The sequence below is a fragment of the Ursus arctos genome, unplaced genomic scaffold (genome assembly GCF_023065955.2).
Source record: "Ursus arctos isolate Adak ecotype North America unplaced genomic scaffold, UrsArc2.0 scaffold_21, whole genome shotgun sequence".
Classification (NCBI taxonomy): Eukaryota; Metazoa; Chordata; class Mammalia; order Carnivora; family Ursidae; genus Ursus; species Ursus arctos.
Genome location: NW_026622886.1, coordinates 30,714,057 through 30,740,514, shown reverse-complemented (window position 1 = coordinate 30,740,514; position 26,458 = coordinate 30,714,057). Strand labels below are relative to the sequence as shown.

The 26,458-nt window shown below is 37.0% G+C and overlaps 1 protein-coding gene across 1 annotated transcript in view; it reads left to right on the top strand.

The window, feature by feature from the left end:
* Positions 1 to 26,458, top strand: part of PTPRQ (protein tyrosine phosphatase receptor type Q) — a 257,068-nt gene that overhangs the window by 30,185 nt on the left and 200,425 nt on the right. Inside the window, exons 16-18 of the mRNA XM_057316413.1 lie at positions 370 to 467; positions 12,789 to 12,954; positions 14,268 to 14,528. Of these exons, the coding sequence (XP_057172396.1) occupies positions 370 to 467; positions 12,789 to 12,954; positions 14,268 to 14,528 (525 nt within the window). The remainder of the gene's footprint in view (positions 1 to 369; positions 468 to 12,788; positions 12,955 to 14,267; positions 14,529 to 26,458) is intronic.

Below are 26,458 nucleotides of genomic sequence, written 5' to 3'. Positions count from 1 at the left end.
TTTCTAGAAAATTCTTTGTTTCCCTTCCATTGCAGAGTTAGGGAGACTGAGATTTACGGTAAATAGCTTGCGCAAGATCACATGGTGCTAAATCGGACTGGAAAACCCTCCGTATCCTAGTGTGAGGTGGTATCTAATTGTGGTTTTGATTTGTATTTCCCTGATGCCGAGTGATGTTGAACATTTGTTCATGTGTCTGTTGGCCATTTGTATGTCTTCTTTGGAGAAATGTCTGTTCATGTCTTCTGCCCATTTCTTATCTGGATTTTTTGTTTTTTGGGTGTTGAGTTTGATGAGTTCTTTACAGATTGTTTTTTAAAGATATCATTCCCGTGTCTTATTTCATTGCCCTTATTTCATTGCCCATAGATCCAGACCCACCATCAGATTTGATGATTTTGGGGCAGGAAGAAAACACAATATATTTGTCTTGGAAACTTCCACAGGGAGGCTTTGAAAAGTTTCAGGTAAAGAACAGTGCTATTTTACAACCCTGATGTTTAGTGGGGTCTTTATTTCACTCTGTTTTTATCCTTTCTTTTGCATGATGGTTTTAGAAACATGAGATTTTCCTCCAAAGTAAGTTTTCTATTTACTACTTTAAAAGTACAAGGTTATCATGGGAAGTGTTCAAATACGAATCAAAGCTGATACTTTAGAAGTTTGGTTTTCAGCAGAGGTAGACGTGTGCACACATAGTACAAGGACGTGAGTAAAGGGACGATGGTGCTGGAGGGTAATGCTTCTGTGACAGCACCGGCCAGAACACGGATTCGAGCTGTTAAAGCTGGATGTTGTGTCATAAGCTCCCTTTCAACCTAATCCTAGAGATTTAGTTGAGTGGAGACTCCTGGCCAAGAGAGTAGGAGAGTAAGATATATGGAGAAACCACTTTTCAATTTTATCTGTTATTATTTGCAGCAAACATGTACATTTTTGTTGTCTTTTGTCATTAATAATATAACCTGGCATCACATGAAGGAATATATCCCCCTGCATCCTACGTTGTATGGTTTACAGAGTAAGTTTCCAGAGACAGCACTATTGCTTTGTTTTCTATGGGGGCAAACAACTTTTCCATACTTTCGTAGCAGTAGGAGGTAATAGAAAACAACCTGAAATAGTTTAAGCAATAAATAAAATAATGTATTAATACAAGAGTGCTTCATGGAGACCAAGGGAAAGGGTATAACTGGGTGTTAGGAAGACCTACAATCAGATATTTTAAGGCTGTGGAGAATCCAGACATTATTTTCTTTTCTGTCTACTTCTGCTCATCTGCCTTATTTTTTTTCTCTAATAACCAATTTTCTTTGCTAAGCAATCCATGTGGTCAGTGAAAGAATGCTGTATACAACTTCGGAGTACAAATGTTGCATTACCAGTCACAGAGAGACAGAGTCTCCTTAAACTCCCTTGGGAAGAACTGCGATTATTCCAAATTGGATTAGATACATAGTACAGTTCTAGTTAACTGTGCTTGTAGGTCCCTAATCATGTAAAAAATGGTGGCCACACGTCTGTGGGGGATAGGAATTATAAAAACAATCATTAGATTTAAGGCAAATACAGCAAAAGATGTTTCCTATAAATAAAAAATAATACAAAATTTAATAATTTATAGAATCAGTGCAATCTAAAAGGAACCAGAAAATAAAATTACTAGATACTTGATATGAACAGAGTAGTACATCTGGGTTTTATATTTGAATATGAATTTTTTAACAATTAAGGTAATAATAGAAACAAGATAATGGGCTTGTGTAAAATATAGAGCCTTTTAGTGGTTCCCCACTGTCCATCTAATGTGCACACTACTTAGTGTGATCTAATAACCTGTCTAATCTATTTTCTCTAGATTACATATTTCAGCAGACCTGTATTACCTACCATTATCCACATATTTTGTGCTTTCCTGATTCTATTCCTTAGTCATGTTCTTTTAGCCAGAATACATTCTCTCCCATTTTTCTTTGACAATTCTTTAAGGAGTTGCTCAGATATATCCTCTCTGTGAAAGGTCCCTTGAGTACCAGTTATCAGTCTCCCATACTAGAAATTTTGCATAATCTTTGGCTCCTTTTTCTTTCATGTCCATATGTACTTGTTTACTGAATCCTGATGATTCCAACTTAGAATTATTGGGAAAATCTTTCCTTTCCTTTCCATTTCCTTTTTCTCTGCCTCTGTTCAGGCTCTTACCATCATTGTTGGCTCTCCTGTGCTCCAAGGATCAATGTGACCCCCAGGACAATCCTTCTAAAGCCATTGAAATATCATCTCGTTTTCTTTTCCCTGCACTCATCTTAGATTTCAGGCTCATATTATAAATACATTAAACATCTTACTCTTTCTCTCCTCAATAGTGCATACCTCTTTGAGACTCATCCCTGTAAGTTGTTTCTCTCTGAAGTGTTTATTGACTTATTTTTTGCTGTCACCGTATTTTGGGAGATGGCTTCCCCAGCTACTTCTAAAATAATTATTTATTCTCTTCTATGATCCACCCAACTTTATGTTTATGTCTTTGTCATAGCCTTTATACAATATACTTGTTTTTTAAAAAATTTTTATTTGGTTATAGTTGACACACAACATTATATTAGTTTCAGATGTTTACCACATAACTTGTTTCGATGTCTGGTTAGAAGCAGACATGAATGCCCACGAGGAATTTCTTTGGATGCCAAGGCAGATGACACAACAACAGTTATTAGTAGTCACAACAAATTGAGGATTCCCAGAAGGGGATTAGCTCATATAAGGGTCCAATGAGGAGGGGAGCAAATAGAAAGGAGGAGGGGTTGATTTTTGGTTTTTACTGTGATTAGAGGATAGAACTGGAACAGGGGCTTCCTGAAGGAACTAGAAGCTGTGAGGTTTGACAATTTCCTGCTCTCAGAGGCAAAAGGATCTAAGGCTTTCTTATCTTGGAGGCCCAGGTGTGTGGTAGACTGGAAAGAGGGGTAAGGATCTAAAGTTGTCAATAGTCAAATAAAAAATTGAGTTAAACTCTTTATATTATAGAACTTTAATTAATTACATAAGATTAGAAGAAATAAGGTAAAAGGGAGTTATTACTATTTTTTTTAAAGGATAGATGTGTAGTGCATGCCTTCAGGCTGAGTTGAAAGATTCCTGGAACAGTAACAATTTCATTCATTCAACAAATCCAGCGTTCAGCATTAAAAAAAAAAATTATCCCTTTAACAACAAATTCTTGTCTTTATGGTGCTTACATTCTAGAAGAACAGCAGATATGAGAAATATAGTGACTAATATGGCTCAAAAAAGCCTGGAGGAGGTAAGATCAAGCCTAAATCCTCTAAAACCAAAAGGAAAGAGGGCATTATGTGTTAAAGGTCTGGTTGATTAACCAAGGCAAATTTTAAAATGAACTATCTTAAATGAAATTTTCAGTCTCAGTCGCCAATTCCATTACTGCAATATAAATTCTAGTTGGCTCTTAACAAGTTCTCAGAAAACCAAACCATCTAAAAGTTCTCTACCAATGTGAAATGATGAAGTCTGCATGACATTCACGGTCATTAGAGTCTATGTCACAGATAACATAAGAAAACAAGTATCTTATATTTCTCATGATATTAGTGGACATCAACTTCAATCAATTCTGCCTTTTTTCAAAGGAATTAAGCTCATAGTAATATACTTATGCAGAATATTCTGGTAATAAATTTCATAATAGAAGTTTCTTTACAAAACAGAAATCCTTGTTTTGTTTTACCTGGCATTCTGAGCCTTCAAAATATAAAGAACATTTATTAGTGTGGACAAACTGTGAAATTCATTTGAACACCAAATATTTGTTCTAGTGAGTAATCCTCTGAAATTATTAGATTGCTGGCTTTCTTTTCATGAGTACTGGGAATGCAAAAAGATTTATATCCTTTAAAAGAATCTCATAACTGTAATGGAACTGAAGGTATAATCTATTCCAAGCATGAAAGTAAACATTGGCTCACACATTTAAGACCTCAGTGTGAATTCAGTGTGAACCTAGAAAAAATCAAATAGTTGATATAGGACATCAATGGAAGTTTGCCATTTCCCTTCTTAACGCCTTACAACTGGTTTTTATGTACTCTGGATTATGTTACAGACTAGCAGTGTCCAATAGAAATATAATGAAAACCATAAATGAGAACTGTATGTGTAATTTCAAATTGTCTAATAGAGACATTAAAAAAGTAAAAAGACACAAGTGAGGTGGCAGTTCCAGATGGAAGCATAGGAAGATCCTGAACTCATCTCCTCCCACAGACACACTGAATCCATAGCTATAGATGGAACGGTTCCTTCTGAGAAAGACCTAAAGACTAGATGAACAGCTCCTTTCCAACAAACAGTAAAAGGGTCATATTGAGGTGGGTATGAGAGGCTGAGACGCAGTCTTGACAAAAACCACATTCCTGCCACAGTAACCCACAATAGGGAGGGATATCACAAACCTGGAGCTTCTCCCTGAGAAGCAAAGGGTTCACACCCCACATCAGGCACCACAACCCCTAAGACCTGTACCAGAATGATGAACCCCCAAAACATGTGGCTTTGAAAACCAATGCGGTTTATGTACAGGGGAGCCAAAGGTCTGTAAAATATTGAGATACTGCTCTAAGGGCTCTCATACAGACTCTTTCTCCCTGGCGCCCAGCTGAAAGCAGCAGTTTGAAAACCATCTAGACTATATGTGAAGGAGATTCATTTGCTTATCTTAAAATTTCTGCTGGAAAGGCAATGGTCTCTTGGAATGTTGTCCAGTGAGAGAGGTCTTAGCAAGAACCATTTTTGTGCTTTTCTTCTACCTTGCTAGCACTAGTGGGCATGTGTAGTCCTTACATTCACTCACTGGCCTGGTAAAACCAGTAGGTATGCCCTAGCCCTGCATTCTCCTGCTGCCTACCTAAAGCCATAGGCATAGGCACATAGTCCACACAGGGAATGCTCCTTGATGTTGGTTCTGGTGGCCAGGGGGCTTGTGTTCCTGGGTTCCATGGGATAGTAACAATTAGAGAGAGAGTTTTAGAAAGCCACCACTCCCAGGGCACTTCACAAATAACAGGGTAAAGCACACCCCAAGTCTTGCCGTGAAAACAGCCTATTTACTTGTCCTGGAGCTTCAGCCTGGAGGGCAGACCTCAGGTTTGCCACACATTTAGAGTATTCTCAGGGAACATTTGCTGGGGGAAGCCATCTTTGTGCTTTCCCTTAGCCTCACTAAGCTTGCTGGTACCTCCCAGAAATTTTTACACTCATTTGGAGCCCTGATTTTTACAACTTTTGCCCAGGGAACACCTCCAGACCACCTGGTCTGGAGGCTAGCAGGATTTATGATTGTGATCCGACAGGACTATATATGTATCTGTATATATTAAAATCTGCTTCCTGGAGGTCTGCATTCCTATCAGTCTGAAGCTAGGTGATGACTGAGACCTCTCCCTTTGAACACTAGCAGGACTTGGCACACCACTTCAACTGGGACCTATCAAGAATAAATCAGGCTTTTTGGACAATCACAAAGTTTTGAGAGACAGCCAAGAGCTGGGGCAAGGTTGAACAATAAGGCTTATCTCTTACATGAGGCCTCTCCTTCAAGAGTGGGAGAGGTAGCTGTTTTGCCTAATACATGGAAAGAAACACAGGAAGAGCAGCAAGATGAAGGAACAAAGGAATCTGTTTTAAATGAAAGAAGAAGATAAAAACCTCAGGAAAAAACCATAATAAAATGGAGATAAGTAATTTATCTGATAAAAGTTAAAAGTAATTGTCAATAAGATGCTCACCAAACTTAGGAGAAGAATGGATGAACTCAGTGAGAACTTCAAGGAGATAGAAAATAGAAGAGAGTACCAAACCAACTCACAGAGCTGAAGAATACAGTAGCTGAGCTAAAGAAAAAAACAAAAAACCAACAGAACAACAACAAACAAAACAAAACAAGAAATTAAAGGGGTTCAATAGCAGATTAGATGAAGCAGAAGAAAAGATCAAATATCTAGAAGACAGGATTGTGGACTCACTCAAATAGAGCAACAAAAAGAAAAAAAGATTTTTTAAAAGGGAAGGTAGCTTAAGCGACTTGCAGCACAACGTCAAGTAGAATAACATTCACATTATAGGGATCCCAGAAGAACAGAGAGAGAAAGGGGCAGAAAATTTATTTGAAGAAACAATGCCAAAAACTGCTTTAACTTATGTAGGGAAACAGACATCCAGATCCAGGAAGTTCAGAAAATTTCAAATAAGGTAAACCCAAAGAGATCCATACCCAGACACATCACAATTAAAATATCAAAAGTTAGAGAATTTTAAAAGCAGCTAGAGAAAAATATTATCTTGTTATGTACAGGGGAACCCCTGTAAGATTTTGGAGACTTTTTAGCAGGAATTTTGCAGGACAGAAGAGAATGGCACAATATATTCAAAGTATTGAAAGAAAAAACTTCCAACCAAGAAAACTCTACCCAGCAAAATTATCATTCAGAATTGAAGGAAAGGTAAAGAGTTTTACAGACAAGCAAAAGTAAAGGAGTTCATCATTACTAAACCAGACTTACAAGAAATATTCAAGGGACTTCTTTGACTGAAAATAAAGAGCATTTATTCATAATAAGAAAACATATGAAAGTATAAATCTCATTGGTAAAGATAAATATATAGTACAGGTAGTGGATTAATCACTTATAAAGCTAGCATGAAGGCTAAAATCAGAAGTAGTAAAAGTAACTATAACTACAATAATTTGTTAAGGGAAACACAAAAAGATGTGAAATATGACAATAAAAACATAAAATGTGGAGAGAAGAGTAAAAATGTAGAGTTTTACAATGTACTTGAACTTAAGTTGCTATCAACTTAAAATAGACTTAAAATAGACTATACATAAAGTGTTATATGTGAGGCTCATGGTAACCACAAAGCAAAAACCTATACTAGATACTCAAATGATAATGAGAAAGGAATCTAAGTGTAATGCTAAAGAAAGTCATCAAACCACAAGGGAAGAAAGCAAGTGAAGAAGAAAGGAGCAGAGAAGAAAGCCAGAAAATGATAATCAAAATGCCAGTAAGTACATACCTACCAATAATTACTGTGAGGGGTGCCTGTTTGGCTCAGTTGGAGAAATATGTGACTCTTGATCTCAGGGTCATGAGTTCGAGCCCCACGTTGGATGTAGAGACTGCATCAATCAATCAATCAATCAATCAATCAATAAAAATAAAAAAATAAAATAATTGTGAGTGTATTAAATTCTTCAAACCAAAAACGAGTGGCTGAATGGATAAAAAAAGAAGACTCATCTATATGCTGCATATAAGAGACTTACTTCAGGTGTAAGGACACACACTGAAAGTGAAAGGAAGGAGAAAGATGTTCCATGAAAATGAAAACCAAAAGAAAGGTGCAGTAACTATATTAACATCAGAAAAAATAGACTTTAAAACAAAGGCTGTCATGGGGTGCCTGGGTGGCTCAGTTAAACATCTGACTCTTGGTTTCAGCTCAGTTCTTGATCTCATGGGTCATGGGATCAAGTTCTGTGTCAGGCTTTATGCTTAGTGGTGAATCTTCTTGAAGATTCTCTCCCTTTGCCCCTTCTCCCACTCACGTGCTTTCTCCTCCTTTCTCTTTCTCTCTCTCTCAAATAACTAAATCTTAAAAAAAGAAAAAAAGGCTGTCATAAAGGACAAAGAAGAGAATTACATGATGGTAAAGGGCTCAATCCAACAAAAGTATATAAAAGTTTGTAAATGTTTATGCACCCAACATAGGAGCATCTAAATACATAAAGCAAATATTAGTAGACCTAAAGGAAGAAATAAATATCAGTACAATAATAGTAGAGGACTTTAATACCACACTTAAATCCAGACAGAAAATCAGGAAGGAAAAATCAGCCTTAAATGACATATTGGACCAGACAGACTTAATTGATAAATACAGAATATTCCATCCCAAAACAGTAGAATACATATTCATCTCAGGTGCACATGAAATATTCTCCAGGACAGATCACATGTTGGCCACAAAACAATTCTCTATAAATTTAAGAAGATTGAAATCACATCAAGCATCTTTTCTGACCACAATGATATGAAACTATAAATCAATTGTAAGAGGAAAGTTGGAAAATTCACAAATACGTAGAGACTAACAACATGCTACTGAACAATCAATGGGTCAATGAAGAAATCAAAGGAGAAATAAAAAATACTTTGAGATATTTTGGTGTAGTACCAGTAGTTTATTTTTGCTTTTGTGTCCCTTGCCTGAGGAGACATATCTAGAAAGATGTTTCTATGGCTGATGTCAAAGTAGTTACTACCTATGTTTTCTTCTAGGAGTTTTATAGTTTCAGGTTTCATATTTAGGTTTTTAATCCATTTGAGTTTATTTTTATTTATGGTGTAAGAAAGTGGTCCAGTTCTTTTTGTTTGTTTGTTTGTTTTTGCATTTAGTTGTCTGGTTTATCAAGCACCATTTATTGAAAATACTATCTTTTCTCCATTTTATCCTTGCCTCTTTTGTCGTAGAATAATTGATCATGTAAGCATGGGTTTATTTCTGGGCAGATGCAGCTTTGATATACACACCTATGTTTAGTTTTCTTGTGATTTTACAAGGTGTGGTAGATATTATGGTGAAATGGAAGAATCAAGGCCCTGGAATTTCTGTTTTGAATCCCAACTTCACCTGTACTGTTAGATCTTGGGCAAGTTTTTATACTCTTTGGCCCTACTTCTTCATCCGTCAATGAAGATTATTGTTATTCTATAGAATTGTTGGAGTAATTTAATAAGATAACGTGTTTAGCAAATGCTCTGACATGTAAATTACATGAAAGCAGGTCTTTTGTCTGCTTTGATCACCATTTGGTACCATTACTGAGACCAGTGTCTGACATATAGCAGGAGTCTATAAATATTTTGATGAGTGAAGGACTGAATTACTAGCTTTCATTTTTTTTAAGTTTCATTATTCACATTTCACAACCAAGGAAGCTTAATTTTAATGTGAATCTCTTTACGCCCTACCTTATAACACAACAATCAAGAATGCTCTCTCCTAGAAGTAAAATATATATAATTCTTGGGTTTAAAGACTCCTGCCATGATTTACAAGGCTCTGTTTTTCTCTTGTGACCCCCACCCCTGCTCCTTCCAGTCTCTCCCAACTCAGGAATGAAATTGTCCTTAACTCACTGCCCAATTTTTCCCATCCTCTCCTCCCTCAATCCATCAGCTAGTTCTGCCAGTTATACCTCTAAAACAGATAGTCAGTGTGTCTGTTTCTCTCCATCCCCACTGTACCTCTCTTGTCCTTGTCACTAACGTTTCTTACCAAAACTAACAGCCTAGGTGACAAATGGTAGCTTCTCACATCCCAGCTGGTCTCTGTTTCCATTCTTGGTTTCCTTAAAATCCACTTTCCATATAATAGCCAGAGAAAGAGAGAGCTATTAAAAACATAGTGTCTTTCATTAGTTTAACATCTTCCAGTAGATTTCCATTGTCTTTCAAATAAAATCTAAACTCCTTGCCATGGTCTCCAAGACCTCATCTAATTGGACCTTCATCTAGGTATCCTGTCTGCTTAGTTACTGTGCTACAACCACATGTGACTCTCTTTCTGTTCCTCTGTCATGCCAAAAACATCTTTATTACAAGGTTTTTCTCTTCACATTCATTTTGCATGGATATCTTGCTTTCAGTTTTGGTTGTGTTTTCCTGTTATTAAATTCTAATCTCAAATATTATTTTCTCATCTCCTTTTCTGATTCTCTAATCTAAATAAAACTGCTCTTTCTATTCAATCCTGATGTAGCTGAGTTATCTCATTATTTATTGAGTTGCTTGCTGTTAGGTGCTACCACTAGAAGGTAACTTCCCTACAGTCAGATGCCTTTTCTGTTGTCTTTATCACAGTGTACCTAGTGCCTATACTAATGCTTACCCTGAATTAGAAGCTCAATAAATGCTTGATAAATAAGTAAAACCTTACATGACAGTGTTTTCCCATATCTTATTGGGGTAAATATGGAGGGAAGATATTGATACTGAATATAGTATCAGGAAAGGGTAGAACTTGAGATGCACTTTAGTAGGCTTCATACTCATTGAAAAGAACTTATTCTACGCTAGCAAGTTCACAAAGTCAGGAGTGAGCATTCTATTTGTTATTTCTAAATGTCATTCAATGATGGGGCCTCCTAATAAATCATTCATTAAAAGTTCTATCCTTTCTGAAATGATTCGATTTATTTTTATATTCAGTGTAGGTATTCTCTAGTGAAAATTCTAAACATGTTTAATGTTAATTGTAAAAAGTTCACGTTTTTTTACCCTTGTCTGTCTGTCCTAATTCTCATTTCTCAAGGCAAGTGCCAAAAAAATGATCTTTCTTTGGGGTTAACTGAGGCCATAAAATTATTTGTTGTCAGAAAAAACATATAACCCTAGAGTTAATTTTTCCTATATTTATATGAACACCTTTTTCCCCAGAGACTGTAAATTATGGATCTACTACTAAGTAAAACTTATTCTAAGAAATCATGTTAATATTTAGGATTCATATTATTTTTTCAACTATATTATATCACTAATGGTTATCCTAGTCTTTTTCAACCAATGAGATTATTTGTTAAATTTTAATGAATCAAGCAACAGTATCCTGTTTGCTTAGCACAGTGTAATTGCATAATTGGGATCATTTTCCTAATCATTTAAAATTAATCATCCCAGGTCTTCAAACTATGCTTTAAAAGTAGAAATAAAGCCAAAATTACATTTTTTTTCCAATTGGTTTCTATTAGATGTGTAGTCCACATACTTTGGGAAACAAATACACCTCTATCCTTCAAATTGGATTTTAAGAATTTACATATTTTTGCATGAAATCACTACAGATTATTTCTTTTCTTTCTGACCATTCATTAATGCCTTAATGTAACTCTTCGCATGTTCAAATTTAGCACTCCATTAAGGTTATATTTTACTATTACAAGGTACTTTCTCCTACCATCCTTTTTTGTACTGGAAGTCCTCAGCATTCTCCTCACTCCTCCTGCCTTTCCATATGCCAGACAAGCAAGGTAATTTTCAGTGACACCTTATAAATCAATAAACAATGATATGCTTCTAGACCTCATGATTATCTTTCTCAGTAACAAAACACTCTTCCCACAAGACAGTGATAAACATGTCTACCTAGGAAATTTTTTTTCTCTGATTCCTACCACATAACAATTGTTTTTTAAAGCATAATAAAGTTTAAATAATTTATAAAATTAATGTCATTAGTTTCATTTAGATACATCTTTCTGATTTACAAACATGAAATATAGAGTGAAGAAAAGTAAAGATTGTTATAGCTTTTAATGAATCAATAAATCTCTACGGTATTAGAACTATCAGGTTATTCCACTGAAAATTTCTAAAGGCAATGCCAATTCTCAGAGCTTTAATGAATAATTGATTGGCTCAGGTTACAATGAAAGATGGGCTGGCATGGAGCATGACATTTATTATGCATCCATTTAATAAAAATTGGAGTGTGTTCTCTATTCCACGTATCTATTTTTGTTGTTCTCTCTCTTGCTGTTTTGTTTTTGTTTGAATCCTCTAACAGTGAATGTGTTCCAATCTGTTTAATGGTCCTCCAAATACTGGCTCTCCCTGAGGCACATGTGTGAGTTCTCTGGGGGGCCCTGGGGCTTGTCCCCATTGCCCATTTCCTTGATATGATGGACCCAGCTCAGGCTCAACTTTTTGCCCCTTCTCTCAACCCTTTCCTCTGACATTATATCCCACTGCTTTGTGCTGCCAGGGTCTCTGCACAGGGGCCAGCCTTCCTAGATGGGGTACCGGTAAGATGGTTTAAGACTGACTACTTGTGCTTGTACTTGATTCATGGGAGATTGGCATGTTTGTCAGGGCAGAAGTGGGTATACAGATTGCTGCACAGCTCTTCTTTTGCAATGTTCTTTCCTTCCAATTTCCTTTTTCTCTGATCAGTCAAGAACATGAGCAGGAAGTCCAAGTGACAGGTGTCACTCTTTCTAGTAGGCACTTCAATTTACAATAGTTATACATGTCAGTCTCTCATTTACCTGCAGTGTGGGGTGTGGGCAGAAGCACCATTTACCATACCCTGGGAAGCCAGGGAAAAGCCATGGTATTCTTCACTAGGTCAGAAATGTGGGACTCCAGTGATTCCTGCTTTCTCCTCCTCCAGTCTTCTGCTTACGTGGAGCTGGAAGAGTGGAATTTTACACAGCAATTTTATACAATATTTTTTTGTTTTCAGGTGACTAACATGAAAAGTCCAATTCATTATGTAGTACATCTATTATACACCTATCCACATATAAGTCAGAATATATACATACATACACACATATGTGTACAGATACATATTTTAAATATTTCATATATATATACCTGTATGTACATATATATACACATACATGCATATCCATGTAAGTGTATATATATACATATATATATACACACATAAATGAAATTTAAGAACAATTTGAGACTACTGGTGTTTTAGTGCATAAACTTCTGAGTCAGTCCACTATGCTTATTAACTATGTGAACTTCACTAAGTTATTCAATATCAACTGACCCCAAATTACTCCTTGAAGACAGGAAGAATCACAACCGCTTCCTTGCAGTATTAATGTCTGTGAATTTGACTGATACAGAGTTGGTGCTCGGTAAATTCTTTTTAAACAATTAAAAGCATAAATTTCTCTCTTTCTCTAGATATCCTATTGTATGACATCTAGAAAGGAAAAGATATTTGAAATAATTGTGTATAGCAACAAAGCCAAAGTAAAGAATTTGATTCCAGGTGTGGACTACATGTTGGATGTGAAGACTGTTAGAGGCAGAGATTACAGTGTATCTGTAATGAAGAAAGTGGCTACAAGTAAGGTTATATCATGAATAAATTATTTGCCTTAGAGTTTTATAAGACTTAAAGTATTTTGGCTTAGCATAAATAAACCTATTTTAAAACATAATGCCTGATAATAAAGAATAATTATGACCATAAAAATGATTAAGATAATTCTCAAAAACTATATGAACAACAAAAAAAATCTTTGTATGACTTAATGTATTGGGAAGTACCTAGAGTTTTTTCTTAATAATCTGAAGCCAACATGTATATATAAGTGTATTATATGTCACATATATGGAATATACATGTGTGCACACATGTATATGTATATGTTTGTACATACACACAAACAGTACATATAGTGTTCCCTAATAATATCAAGACAATTCATTTTCTACTGAGGAAGGGGTTTGGTAAACAGAGAAGTTTTCCCTGATGTTTGTAAATTTACTGTAAATCAGTTTCATAATATTTTGGGTGGGGTGGAGTAATAGCATCTTAACAATAATTCTTATGAAAGTTTGTGAGGTCTACAGGATCCCCTCTCAGTGGAAACCAATTGGTGGTGCAAGAAACAACTTTATTTCTGTTGACAAATGTATTAAAAATGCAGCAATATAGGAATGCTAAAAACTTTGATATAACCAGAAGAACCACATTTGAAAGTACCCTTACTTCTGACCCTTACTCACTCTATAACTTGTTTTGTTTTCTCCCTCCCTCCCCTCCTCTCTTTCTTTCTTTCTTTCTTTCTTTCTTTCTTTCTTTCTTTCTTTCTTTCTTTCTTTCTTCTCTTCCCCTTCCTTCCTTCCTTCCTTCCTTCCTTCCTTCCTTCCTTCCTTCCTTCCTTCCAGAGAGCGAGTATGAAGGGGGAGGGGCAGAGGGAGAGAAAGAATCTTAAGCAGGCTCCACACCCAGCCCAGAGCCTAACACAGAGCTCCATCTCAAGACCTGAGATCATGACCTCAGCTGAAATCAAGGGTCAGATGCTTTAACTGACTATGCCACCCAGGTGCCCCATTGTTCTGTTTCATTTCTATTCAACATCTAGCTAACTGCTAGGTGGTAGCACTCAGGAGATACAAGTCTACAGGAATGACTAGTAATATATGATCAAGGAAAGACATTTGGGAACTAGGGAGGATATTAACAAGGCACTTAAATGGAAACTCATATATAATGTCCTATTTCTCTATTTGTAGAGCTGAACATAGAGGATGTTTTACATGAGAAAATTTAAGGACTAGTAGATAGATGATTAAATTATATTATTCATGTTTGCTTTGTTTTTACATATATATGTGCAATTTTATTTTATGTATAACTTACCGTTTCAATAGAACCATCTAGGATATGTGGCTTAACATTAAAAGCTGTGAATACAACTTCTGCAAATTTAATGTGGAATCCAACAGAGACCAACTTCACTCATTACAAGATTTATATATCAAACAGAACGTTTGGAGAAGAATATCTTATTTGGGGAATTATTACAGAGCACACAGTTACAGATCTGACTCCTGGTGGAATATATAACATCACAGTACATAGAGTGAGAGGCAATGTTGAAGGACCTGGCACATTTATCAGAGTTGTTGCAGGTATACAAATTCTTTTTGATATTTTAAAAATTCACAATTGTGTTGCATATTATACTGTTCAAGATAAAATTTCAATGAATTTTCTCTGAAATTTGAATATTTAAACTTTGTAAAATGAGGATAAAAATTTAAACTTTGTAAAATTGGGATATTCTGTGGACTTTTGAAATAATATAGTTAAAATGCAAATCAGATAAAATAGTTTCTGGTATGTGATCAGTGCTCATGAAATGTAGCTAATATTACACTTTAGTGTCACATCAAATTAGAGGTCCAGCTAGGGAAATTCCCTCCCCCTAAAAACTTATTCATTGTCTTTTGCGTCCTACTATGTGCTATACACATGAAAAAGCATAGTCTTAGAATGTACACAGAGTAGTAAAGAATGGAAGCATAGAGGCACATATAGTATAAGTCAAATTAATAGGTGAAACAGTGGAAGTAGTTCAAACTTATTCTGGTTGCACAGAAAAGGGAATGACTAGCTCCGTGGCATGGATGAAGAAGTGAACCTGGTAATGGCTGTAAAGGATAAGGAAGTTCCTAATTAGACTAGAGAGCATATGGGGTGTGAGGAAAGGAAGACTGACAGAGGGAATAGCCTATGCAAAATTATGGAGGTGTAAATGCATAATGGTGTATTTGTGGAATTATAAGCAATTCACTATTGTAAGATTTTGTTGTTTGTATGTGAGAAGAGAAAAAAAATCCTATTCTGAATAATTTAAAGCATCATTTTAAAATCCAAATGAAGCTGTGAAACCTATCCATATTTTAAATTTTTGAAAAAAGAACATGATCACAGCAATAACTCATGAGATTGCTCTCAAGTAATCTTTAAGACTGTGGATTCAACATGATCCAAAGCAGACATGTGATGATAACTCAGTCTATGGACATTTGTTATGTGGCTCTTACACATAGTATTTGCCTCTAATTGCTGTTGTGACAAATTGCCATAAGCTTAGTGGCATGAACTAACAAAAAATTTATTATGTCCTAATTCTGTAGGTCATACATTCAACACAGATCTTACCAGCCTAAAATCAAGGTATTTGGAGGGTTGTGTTCTTTTTAGAGGTTCCAGGGGAAACCCGATTCTTTGCTCATTTAGATTGTTTGCAAAATACAGTTCCTTGCAGTTGTAGGACTGAGGTAACCATTTCTTTGCTGGCTGTCAGCTGAAAATTGATCTCAGCTCTAGAGGAAGCCTCATTCCTTGGCTTATAGTCCTCTTCTTCCATCTCCAAAGCCAGCAAAGAAGGTTGAATTGCACTCATGCTTAAACTCTCTCCTACCTTTTTTTCCTGTCACATGTCACTATTCTTCCTCTTTCACTTTTAAGGAATTATGTGTTTAGATTGGGCCTACCTGGATAATCTGGGTTGATTTCTCTGTTTTAAAGTTCATAATCTTAATTACATCTAAATCCCCTTTTGCCATGTAACATAACATATTAACAGGTTTCAGGGGCTAGCATGTGGGCACCTTGGACTGTCATTATTCTACATACTAAATACAGTATTGTTTTTCTAAATGTGTTATGTATGTGAAAATGAAAAACGAGCAATGCGTTTAGAATTCATACACCAGCTTTACTCCTGGATTTGATACTTATTAACTGACTACTATTGGCTATTATCTAATATCTTTGGCTTTATATTTCAGTGTAATTTAGAGTACATGATCTTTGAGACTCCTTATGGCTCTTAAACATTCTATTATACTTTGTACATTTAATTTTTAAATTTTTAATTTTTAAAGATTTTATTTATTTGAGAAAGAGAGCACATGAGTGGTGAGGAGAGGCAGAGGGAGAGGGAGAAGCAGACTCCCACTGAGCAGGGAGCCCTTCATGGGGTTTGATCCCAGGACCCTGAGATCATGACCCAAGCCAAAAGCAGAGACTTAACTGACCGAATCACCCAGGTGCCCCCACTTTGTACATTTTAAATATTGTTTATATATAAATACTATACATCGGCACATATGCTCAATCATGTATTCAATGTCTTTTTTTCAAAGTGTCACAATAAGTAAAGTATACAATCTAACACATTAAAACTGGACCCACTCAAGAAATTTTAGTCTGTGGCAGGTTTTCTAAACCTTGGCTCTATTGACATTTTGGGCTGGATGATTCTCTCTTGTGTGCATCTGTCCTATGCATTGTAAGATGTTTAGCTGCATTCCTGACCTCTGCGCACTACGTATTAGTAAGATCTTAATCATGATGATCAAATTTAATTTCCAAAAATCCAGATGTTGGCAAAATCACAAATGGTCTATGGTAAGCACTGATATATGTGGTTGGATGGAAAGATCAAATAGACCACTGAGCAAAGGCTGAGAAAAAGCGTGATAAATATTTTGCTGATGGACAGGTAAAGAAGATTATGCAGTAAATGGGACATAGTTTGCTTACTTAGAATTTGGTCTGAGGAAAAAGTAACAAAAGTAACATCAGTGTCAGAAAAGTTTCATGGAAGATATAGATTGCCAGTGGTCATTTTAATTAGAGAGAGCAGTTTGTGAAATAGAAGGAGCCTGAGGTTCTGGTTGTACAGTGTGGATTAGGAGATGGTTTTGAGAGATTAGAGGTGGGTAATGGAAGTCACTGTTAGAGGAGAGGAGTGATTTGAAGTGAGTTGATAAGGAAGGGAAATGGGGAAGGGTGGTAATCTAGGTTTCCAGATTTGGGGGTGGGGGTTCTCTGGAGCAGGAATTGATCCCTCTGCTCTACTTTTTGTAAAGAGAGTTGTAATAATGGAACAATGCTGGGGGAGCCCATTGTGTACAGAGCTCTGTTGACATGAGGAGGGGTCTAAGTAAGAAAAGAAAAAGAGGCAATGTGATGGTTTTACTAAGAGGTGACCAGGGTTCACAGAGAAAGACAGCAGGAATAACAATTACTACTAATGAAGGTTTACATTTACTAAGCTTTTACTATGTTCAAGTCACTCTTCTAAGCACTTTATGTGTATTAACTTATTTTATTCTCACAATAGTGTGTGGAGTAGCAGTATTATTATCCCTAAATTGATATGGCCAGTGAGGTACAGAGTGGTTAAGGATTTTGCCTAAAATCTTATTTATGGGGCAGAGCCAGGATTTAAACCCAGTAATCCAGTTCCAGAGCCTACGACCAGTGCCCGTACAAAAAATGATTCTTTGTTTAGACTCTTCTGGCACCTAATGTGATGCTGACTTATTAAAGAATGTTTATTTTTATTTTTTTCAGTGTATGAAAATAATAAAATTCATTTTCATTTTTATTTTCCTTTATTATCCTCATGGGAATTATTCATTGAATTTTTTTAAATCACAAGGTAGTTTTTCTTAAACAGAGATTTTTATTTAACCCGAGTTATTACAACCCTTAATATCTGCTTGTGGGTGTCCATTGAATAAAAATTTAAAATTAATAAAGTACATACATGTACTAATAATATAAAATAAAGATTATTATTAACTTTGGCAAAGCATAATCATGGTGATAACTCTGATCATAAAAACATCGCATACGCACTAACCAAATATAAGTTAAACTGTGTCTCAGGTTTTCTGAGAAATGTTTTCTCTCCTTTAAACAAAACAATTCCAGAAAGCTTATGGATAGGATAGTACGGAAGAAAGACTTTTTTATCAGTTGAAAGATGAGTAAATTTATAAGTAACTATTTGTTTTTAATTTACATTTTAAATATATTTGAATTTGGCATTGTTACTCCAGATTGTGTGTGTGTTTTATGTGTGTATGCCTCAAAATGGTAGATATGCTATTTTGGATACTTTATTTTTTATTTATTTTTATTTTTTATAATAATTTTTTATTATGTTATGTTAGTCAACATACAGTATATCCTTAGTTTTTGATGTAGCGTTCCATGATTCATTATTTGCGTATAACACCCAGTGTACCATGCAATATGTGCCCTCCTTAATACCCATCACCGGCCTAGCCCAATCCCCGACCCCTCTCCCCTCTGAAGCCCTCATTTTGTTTCGCAGAGTCCATAGTCTCTCGTGGTTCATTCCCCCTTCTGTTTACCGCCCCCCCTTCATTCTTCCCTTTCTTCTCCTACTGATCTTCCTGCTATTTCTTATGTTCCATAAATGAGTGAAACCATATGATAATTGTCTTTCTCTGCTTGACTTATTTCACTTAGCATAATCTCCTCCAGTCCCGTCCATGTTGCTGCAAATGTTGGGTAATCGTTCATTCTGATGGTTGAGTAATATTCCATTGTATATATGGACCACAGCTTCTTAATCCTAAGTCATCTGTTGAAGGGCATCTCAGCTCCTTTCACAATTTAGCTATTGTAGACAATGCTTCTATGAATATTGGGGTGCATAAGGCCCTTCTCTTCACTACGTCCATATCTTTGGGGTAAACACCCAGTACTGTAATTGCTGGGTCATAGGGTAGCTCAATTTTTAACTTTTTGAGGGACCTCCACACTGTTTTCCAGAGTGGTTGTACCAACTTGCATTCCCACCAACAGTTTAAGAGGGTTCCCCTTTCTCCACATTCTCTCCAGCAATTGTTGTTTCTTGCCTTATCAATTTTTGCCATTCTAACTGGTGTAAGGTGGTATCTCAGTGTGGTTTTGATTTGAATTTCCCTGATGGCTAATGATTTTGAACATTTTTTCATGTGTCTGTTAGCCATTTGTATGTCTTCATTGGAAAAGTGTCTGTTCATATCTTCTGCCCATTTTTTGATTTGATTATTTGCTTCTTGTGTATTAAGTTTGAGAAGTTCTTTGTAGATCTTGGATCCCAGTCTTTTATCTGTAGTGTCATTTGCAAATATCTTCTCCCATTCCATGGGCTGCCTCTTAGTTTTTTTGACTGTTTCCTTGGCTGTGCAGAAGCTTTTTATCTTGATGAAGTCCCACAAGTTCATTTTTTCTTTTGTTTCTTTTGCCTTTGGAGATGTGTCATGAAAAAAGTTTCTGTGGCCAATGTCAAAGAGATTGCAACCTATGTTTCCTCTAGGATTTTGATGGATTCCTGTCTCACATCAAGGTCTTTCAACCATTTGGAGTTTATCTTTGTGTGTGGTGTGAGAGAGTGGTCAAGTTTCATTCTTTTGCATAGCTGTCCAATTTTCCAAGCACCATTTATTGAAGAGACTGTCTTTTTTCCACTGGATGTTTTTTCCTGCTTTGTCAAAGTTTAGTTGCCCAAAGAGCTGAGGGTCCATTTCTGGGTTCTCTATTCTGTTCCATTGGTCAGTGTCTGTTTTTGTGCCAGTACCATGCTGTCTTTGTGATCTTAGCTTTGTAGTATGGCTTGAAATCTGGCAATATGATGCCCCCAGCTTTGTCTTTCCTTTTCAACAATTCCTTGGCAATTCGGGGCCTTTTCTGGTTCCACACAAATTTAAGAGCTGTTTGTTCCAGTTCTTTGAAAAATGTCATTGGTATTTTGATTGGGATGGCATTGAAAGTGTAGATTGCTCTTGGTAGCATAGACATTTTAACTATGTTTATTCTTCTGATCCATGAGCATGGAGTATTTTTCCATCTTTTTGTGTCTTCTTCAATGTTTTTTATGAATAATCTGTAGTTTCTAGAATATAGATCCTTTACCTCTCTGGTTAATTCTGAGATAACGTATGATTTTTGGTGCTATTGTCAATGGAATTGATTCCCTCATTTCTCTTTCTTCAGTCTCATTTTTCGTGTATAGAAATGCAACTGATTTCTGAGTATCGATTTTGTATCCCGCCACAATACTGAATTGTTCTATAAGTTCTAGTAGTTTGGGGGTGGAGTCTTTTGGGTTTTCCATATAGAGTATCATGTCAGCTGCGAAGAGAGACAGTTTGACTTCTTCTTTGCCGATTTGGATACCTTTTATCCCTTTTTGCTGTCTGATTGCTGTTGCAAGGACTTCTAGTACTATGTTGAATAATAATGGCAAGAGTGGGCATCCTTGTCGTGTTCCTGATCTTAAGGGAAAGGCTTTCAGCTTTTCCCCATTGAGAATGATATTTGCTGTAGGCTTTTCATAGATGGTTTTTATGAAATTGAGGAATGTACCCTCTATCCCTACACTCTGAAGGGTTTTTTTCAGGAAAGGATGCTGTATTTTGTCAAATGCTTTTTCTGCATCAATTGAGAGGATCAGATGGTTCTTGACTCTTTTCCTGTTGATATGATCTATCACACTGATCGATTTGCGAATGTTGAACCACCCATGCATCCCAGGGATGAATCCCACTTGGTCTTGATGGATAATCCTTTTAATTACTGTTGATCCTATTAGCTAGGATCTTGTTGAGAATTTTGGTGTTCATATTCATCAGGAATATCGGTCTATAATTCTCCTTTTTGATGGGGTTTGCCTGGTTTGGGTACAAGGTAATACTGGCCTCATAGAATGAGTTTTGTAGTTTTCCTTCTGTTTCTATTTTTTGAAACAGCTTCAGGAAAATAGGTATTATTTCTTCTTTGAATGTTTGGTAGAATTCCCTGGGGAATCTGTCAGCCCTGGACTCTTGTTTTTGGGGAGGTGTTTGATCACTGCTTCAATCTCTTCATAATGAATCGGTCTGTTTAAATAATCAATTTCTTCCTGTTTCAGTCTTGGTAGTTTATAGGTTTCCAGGAAGGCATCCATTTCTTCCAGGTTGTTTAATTTATTGGCATAAAACTGTTGATAAAAGTTTCTAATGATCCTTCCTATTTCATTGGTGTTGGTTGTGATCTCTCCCCTTTCATTCATAATTTTATTAATTTGGGTCCTTTCTCTATTCTTTTGAATAAGTCTGGCCAGTGGCTTATCAATCTTATTTATTCTTTCAAAGAACCAGCTTCTAGTTCTGTTGATCTGCTCTACTGTGCTCCTGGTTTCTAATTCATTGATCTCTGCTCTAATCTTGATCAGCTGCCTTCTCGTGCGTGGGTTAGGCCTGTTCTTCTGTTCCAGCTCCAGCTTCTTGAGGTGAGAATATAAAAACTGCATTTTAGATTTTTCTATTCTTTTGAGTGAGGCTTGGATGGCTATGTATTTTCCCCTTAGGACTGGCTTTGCAGTGTCCCATAGGTTTTGGACTGATGTGTTTTCATTCTCGTTGGTCTCCAAAAATTGTTTAATCTCCTTCTTAATTCTCTGGTTTACCCAATCACTCTTGAGCCGTATGGTTCTTAGTTTCCAAGTGTTTGAGTTTCTTCCAAATTTTTCCTTGTGATTGAGTTCCAGTTTCAAAGCATTGTGGTCTGAGAATATGCAGGGAATAATCTCAGTCTTTTGGTATTGGTTGAGACCTGTTTTGTGACCCAGTATATGGTCTATTCTGGAGAAAGTTCCATGTGCATTCAAAAAGAATGAGTATTCTGTTGTTCTGGGGTGTCATGTTTTATATATATATCTATGAGGTCCATCTGGTCCAGTATGTCATTCAAAGCTCTTGTTTCTTTGTTGATTTTCTGCTTAGGTGATCTGTCTATTGCTCATAGTGGAGTGTTGAGGTCCCCTACTATTAATGTATTATTAACTATATGTCTCTTTATTCTGGTTAAGAGTTGGCTTGTATATATAGCTGCTCCCCTGTTGGGGGCATAGATATTTATAACTGTCATATCCACTTGTTGGATACATCGTTTAAGAATACTACAGTGTCCTTCTGTATCTCTAACTACAGTCTTCAGTTTAAAATCTAATCTGTCTGATATGAGAATTGCTACCCCCGCTTTCTTTTGAGGTCCATTGGCATGAAAAATGGTTTTCCATCCCTTCACTTTCAGTCTGGATGTATCTTTAGGTTCAAAATGAGTCTCTTGTAGACAGCAAATGGATGAGTCATGTCTTTTCATCTAATCTGCAACCCTGTGGCATTATGGGAGCATTTAGGCCATTCACATTGAGAGTGATTATTGAGAGATATGATTTTAATGATGTCATGTTGCCTGTGAAGTCTTTGTTTCTAAAGATGGTAAATTTCTGTTCTGTATCACTCTTGGGGCCTTTTTACTTTTTTTTTTTAATTTTATTTATTTATTTGAGAGAGAGATAGCCAGCGAGAGAGGGAGCACAGGCAGAGGGAGTGGGAGAGGGAGAAGCAGGCTCCCAGCGGAGGAGCCTGATGTGGGGCTCGATCCCAGAATGCCAGGATCATGCACTGAGCCGAAGGCAGACGCTTAACGACTGAGCCACCCAGGCGCCCCGGGGCCTTTTTACTTTTATAGAACCCCCCTTAATATCTCATGTAAGGCTGGTTTGGTGGTTACGAATTTGGTCAGTTTCTGCCAGTTTTGGAAGGTCCTTATCTCTCCATCAATTCTGAATGACAGCCTTGCTGGATAAAGGATCCTTGGCTGCATGTTCTTCTCAGGTAGAGCTCTGAAAATATCCTGCCAACCCTTCCTGGCCTGCCAGGTCTCTGTAGACAGGTCTGATGTTATTCTGATATTTTTCCCTCTGTACGTAAGGATTTTCCTCCCCCTGGCTGCTTTCAGTACTGTATCCTTGGAGCTAATATTTGCGAATTGCACTATGACGTGACGTGGTGTAGGTCTGTTCTCATTGATCTTGGGAGGGGTCCTCTCTGCCTCTTGGACACGAATGCTTGTTTCCTTTGCCAGATTAGGGAAGTTCTCAGCTACAATTTGTTCAAATATCTCTTCTAGATCTCTCTCTTTCTCCACCCCCTGGGCGATGCTGATGATTTTGACATTGGAACATTTCATTGAGTCAGTAATCTCCTGTAATCTACATTCTTGAGATTGGATTTTTTTGAGCCAAGTTTCTGTTTTAATTTTCTCTCCTACCATCCCATCTTCCAATTCACTAATTCATTCTTCTGCCTCATTTACCCTGACCATCAGAGCATCTAGTTTAGACTGCATTTGATTCATAGCATTTTTAATTTCTGCCAGATTCACTCTCATTTCCACCCTTAGAGATTGTATATTCTCGTTAATTTTTTTTTCAAGCCTGCACATCATCTTGACCATTGTTACTCTGAACTCCATTTCTGATAATTTGGTTATATCCATATCCATTAGTTCTGTGGCAGAGGCCACAGACTCATTGTCTTTTCTTTGCTGGGGGGGATTTCTCCTCCTAGTCATTTTGCTGAGGAGAGGTTGCAGGGATGCCCAGAGCCCAAATTATTGACTAGAACCCAGGCAGTGTGCACTTGTTTCATAGGGACCTTAGGGATGTGGGCTTCTTGATTTTTCAGCCTGCCTTCTGGGGGAGGGGCCTGCCGTGCTGATATTCAGACAACCCTGTTTGGGTAGAGTTGCCCCGTCCCCTGCGAGGGGGGATGAGGATGGGCACAATGTGAACCAGTATTTCTGGGCTTTTGTTCTCTGGCGGCTTTCCCTGATGTTTTTCTGTGACTCTTCTGAGAGTCAGAGCAGCAGTGGCCATATCCTAGCCGCTGTCTTAGAGAGATCACAGTCCTCTCTCCACTGAGCTCTCTTGGCCACTTTAACGCTGTTTCTGTTGGTGCTGCTAAAAACCCCACAGCGTCCCGGGTTGTGCGCCCCACAGCCGCTCTCCCAGCCCTCGCTTCCAGGGTCGGCAGGTCTCTGTCCTTTGTGCTTCTAACACCACAAGCCACCCCCGGTTCCCGTGCACGCTCCCGAGCTCCCTGTTTCAGTGTGGTTTGCGCGCGCTCGGGAGCGCCGGTTTTCAGTCTGGATGCGTGCGCGTTTCTGGGCTCACAGTCTCAGTCTGCTTTCTCGCAGGTGCGGGTCCGCGAGTCTGGCCAGCTCCCCAGTGCAGGTGGCTACTGCTTCCCAACCCCCAAGCACGGTAGCTCCCTCCCCCTTCCATGTATCTTCCGATATCTGTGCGCTGATTCATGGCTCCCTGCTTTGTACCTCAATGCTCAGCACTGGAGATGTTCGTTTGTAGAGATCCAGATTTATCTTCCTATGTCTCAGGCTGATTTCTTGGGTGTTCAGGATGGTCTGGCAGATATCCAGCTTGATTCAGGGGACCAGCTGAAAAAGGGGTCCCCTACTCTTCTGCCATCTTTTTCCCATCTCTCTATTTTTATTTTTTAAAAAGATTTTATTTATTTATTTATTTGATAGCAAGAGTGAGTGAGGGAGAGAGAACAGAGGGAGAGGGAGAAGCAGATTCCCTGCTGAGCAAAGAGCCCGACATGGGGCTTAATCCCAGGACCCTGAGATTACCATCCAAGCTGAAGGCAGATGCTTAACTGACTGAGCTACCCAGGTGCCCCAAGAATGTTTATTTTAGTAATAGTTTATACTGATTTCTGAAATATGAGGAAGCTATAAGCACTTGATGAATATGTGTTGCCTTGACACAGGACATATTTAGATGGAGTCCTTTTAAATTGGGGGCCGTTTTCAATGATAATCTTGGACTTTAAAGTAAAACTATGGATCATGCTATTGCTTGAATCCTCTATAAAGTATTGATTGATTGATTTAGGATTTCTTGATCTACTATTATTTGTAAGCCACTTTCTATAGGTTAGAGCAGTGCAGTTATCATAATAACTGAAACTTAAGTTCTGAAGCTGTTTCTTCTAGGTCTAAAACCCGGCTCTGCCATTCACCTGTTAGCTTTAAGACCTTAGTGAAGTCGCCTAAATTCTTTGTTTCTCAGTTTTCTCATTTTTAAATGACAATAATAATAGTATGTCCATATGAATTGTTAGACTGTTACACACAGTGTGTGAAAATGCTAGCACAGTGCAGAGGGTATCATAAATTTGGTACGAGTTGGTTATAATTTTACATGTCTTCTGCATAAGTATCTCCTCAATCATAGTATATATTATGCCCAGCCTATGATTTAATCATGGAAAGATTTAAATGTGACATGCAAAGCTTATTATACACAGTGTTGGTACATAGGATGTGCAAAAAGAAGTTAATAACAATGGCAATGGAAACTTTCTAAGTCTTCCCATTATATTTTAAAATAGTTGGCTTTGGTTTTCTTCATACTGTTCTGATAAGTATGTGCAGCTTTTTTTGTGGATATTCCAAGGTATATAACATTTTGCTCTCATTTTGTGTACGTATACTCTTTTGAGTCAGAATCTACTGAGGAGTTCCCTGTGTAGATTGCTCTTCCATTTTGAATCTTTTCTTACTCTCTTTCTTAAAGGTTAATGTACCATAGTTTGTATCAGAATTTTGTTTTTGAGGTCCTGCTAGTTCTTTTGAACTGTTTTTTCTTTGTAGACAGCAATCATGGGATTATATTTCCGTTTTTTTTTTTTCTTTCCAGCTTCTCGAAATGCAGTTTAGGTAAATTTACTCAAATGCCAAGGGGAAAAGTTGAGACATTCATGAAATCTATACTGTCCAGCATGTAGTGTTCAGCAATATATGACTATTGAGTTTTAAGAAGTGGCTTGTCCAAATTCGGCTGTTCTATAAGTGTAAAAGCCCTAGGATTTCAAAGACTTAGTATGAAAGACAGGGAACTAGCTCATTAATATTCTATTGACTATATGTAAAATGATGTTTTTGATATGTTGGGTTAAATAAAATGTATTATTGGATTAATTTTACCTGTTTCTTTTTACCCTTTTAATGTGGCTCACATTTTTTGGGGTACTGCTGTTTTATAGAATTACAGGACAGTTAAGCATATTTAAGTCCCTGAGCTATCCTGCAGAAAGAAAGCTGTTTAACTTAAAAAAGAAGTTATTGGCAAAGTGGCTTAATCATAGAACATCTATTAAACTCTAAGGATTTAGGGTTCTGAGGATTAGCTTGAAAAATTCTAGTAGAAATATGTAACTAAACCTAGAATTCTGTTTGCGCTCCCTAATTAAATTGAACACAATGTAGTGTTGTCTTAAAACTCCACACACATCCATCTCACAATTTGATTTTTTATTGGTTAATAACAATTTGATTTTGAGTAACATTTTTGCTTCATATTTTCCCACCTTCAGAGAGATTACATTCCATTAGG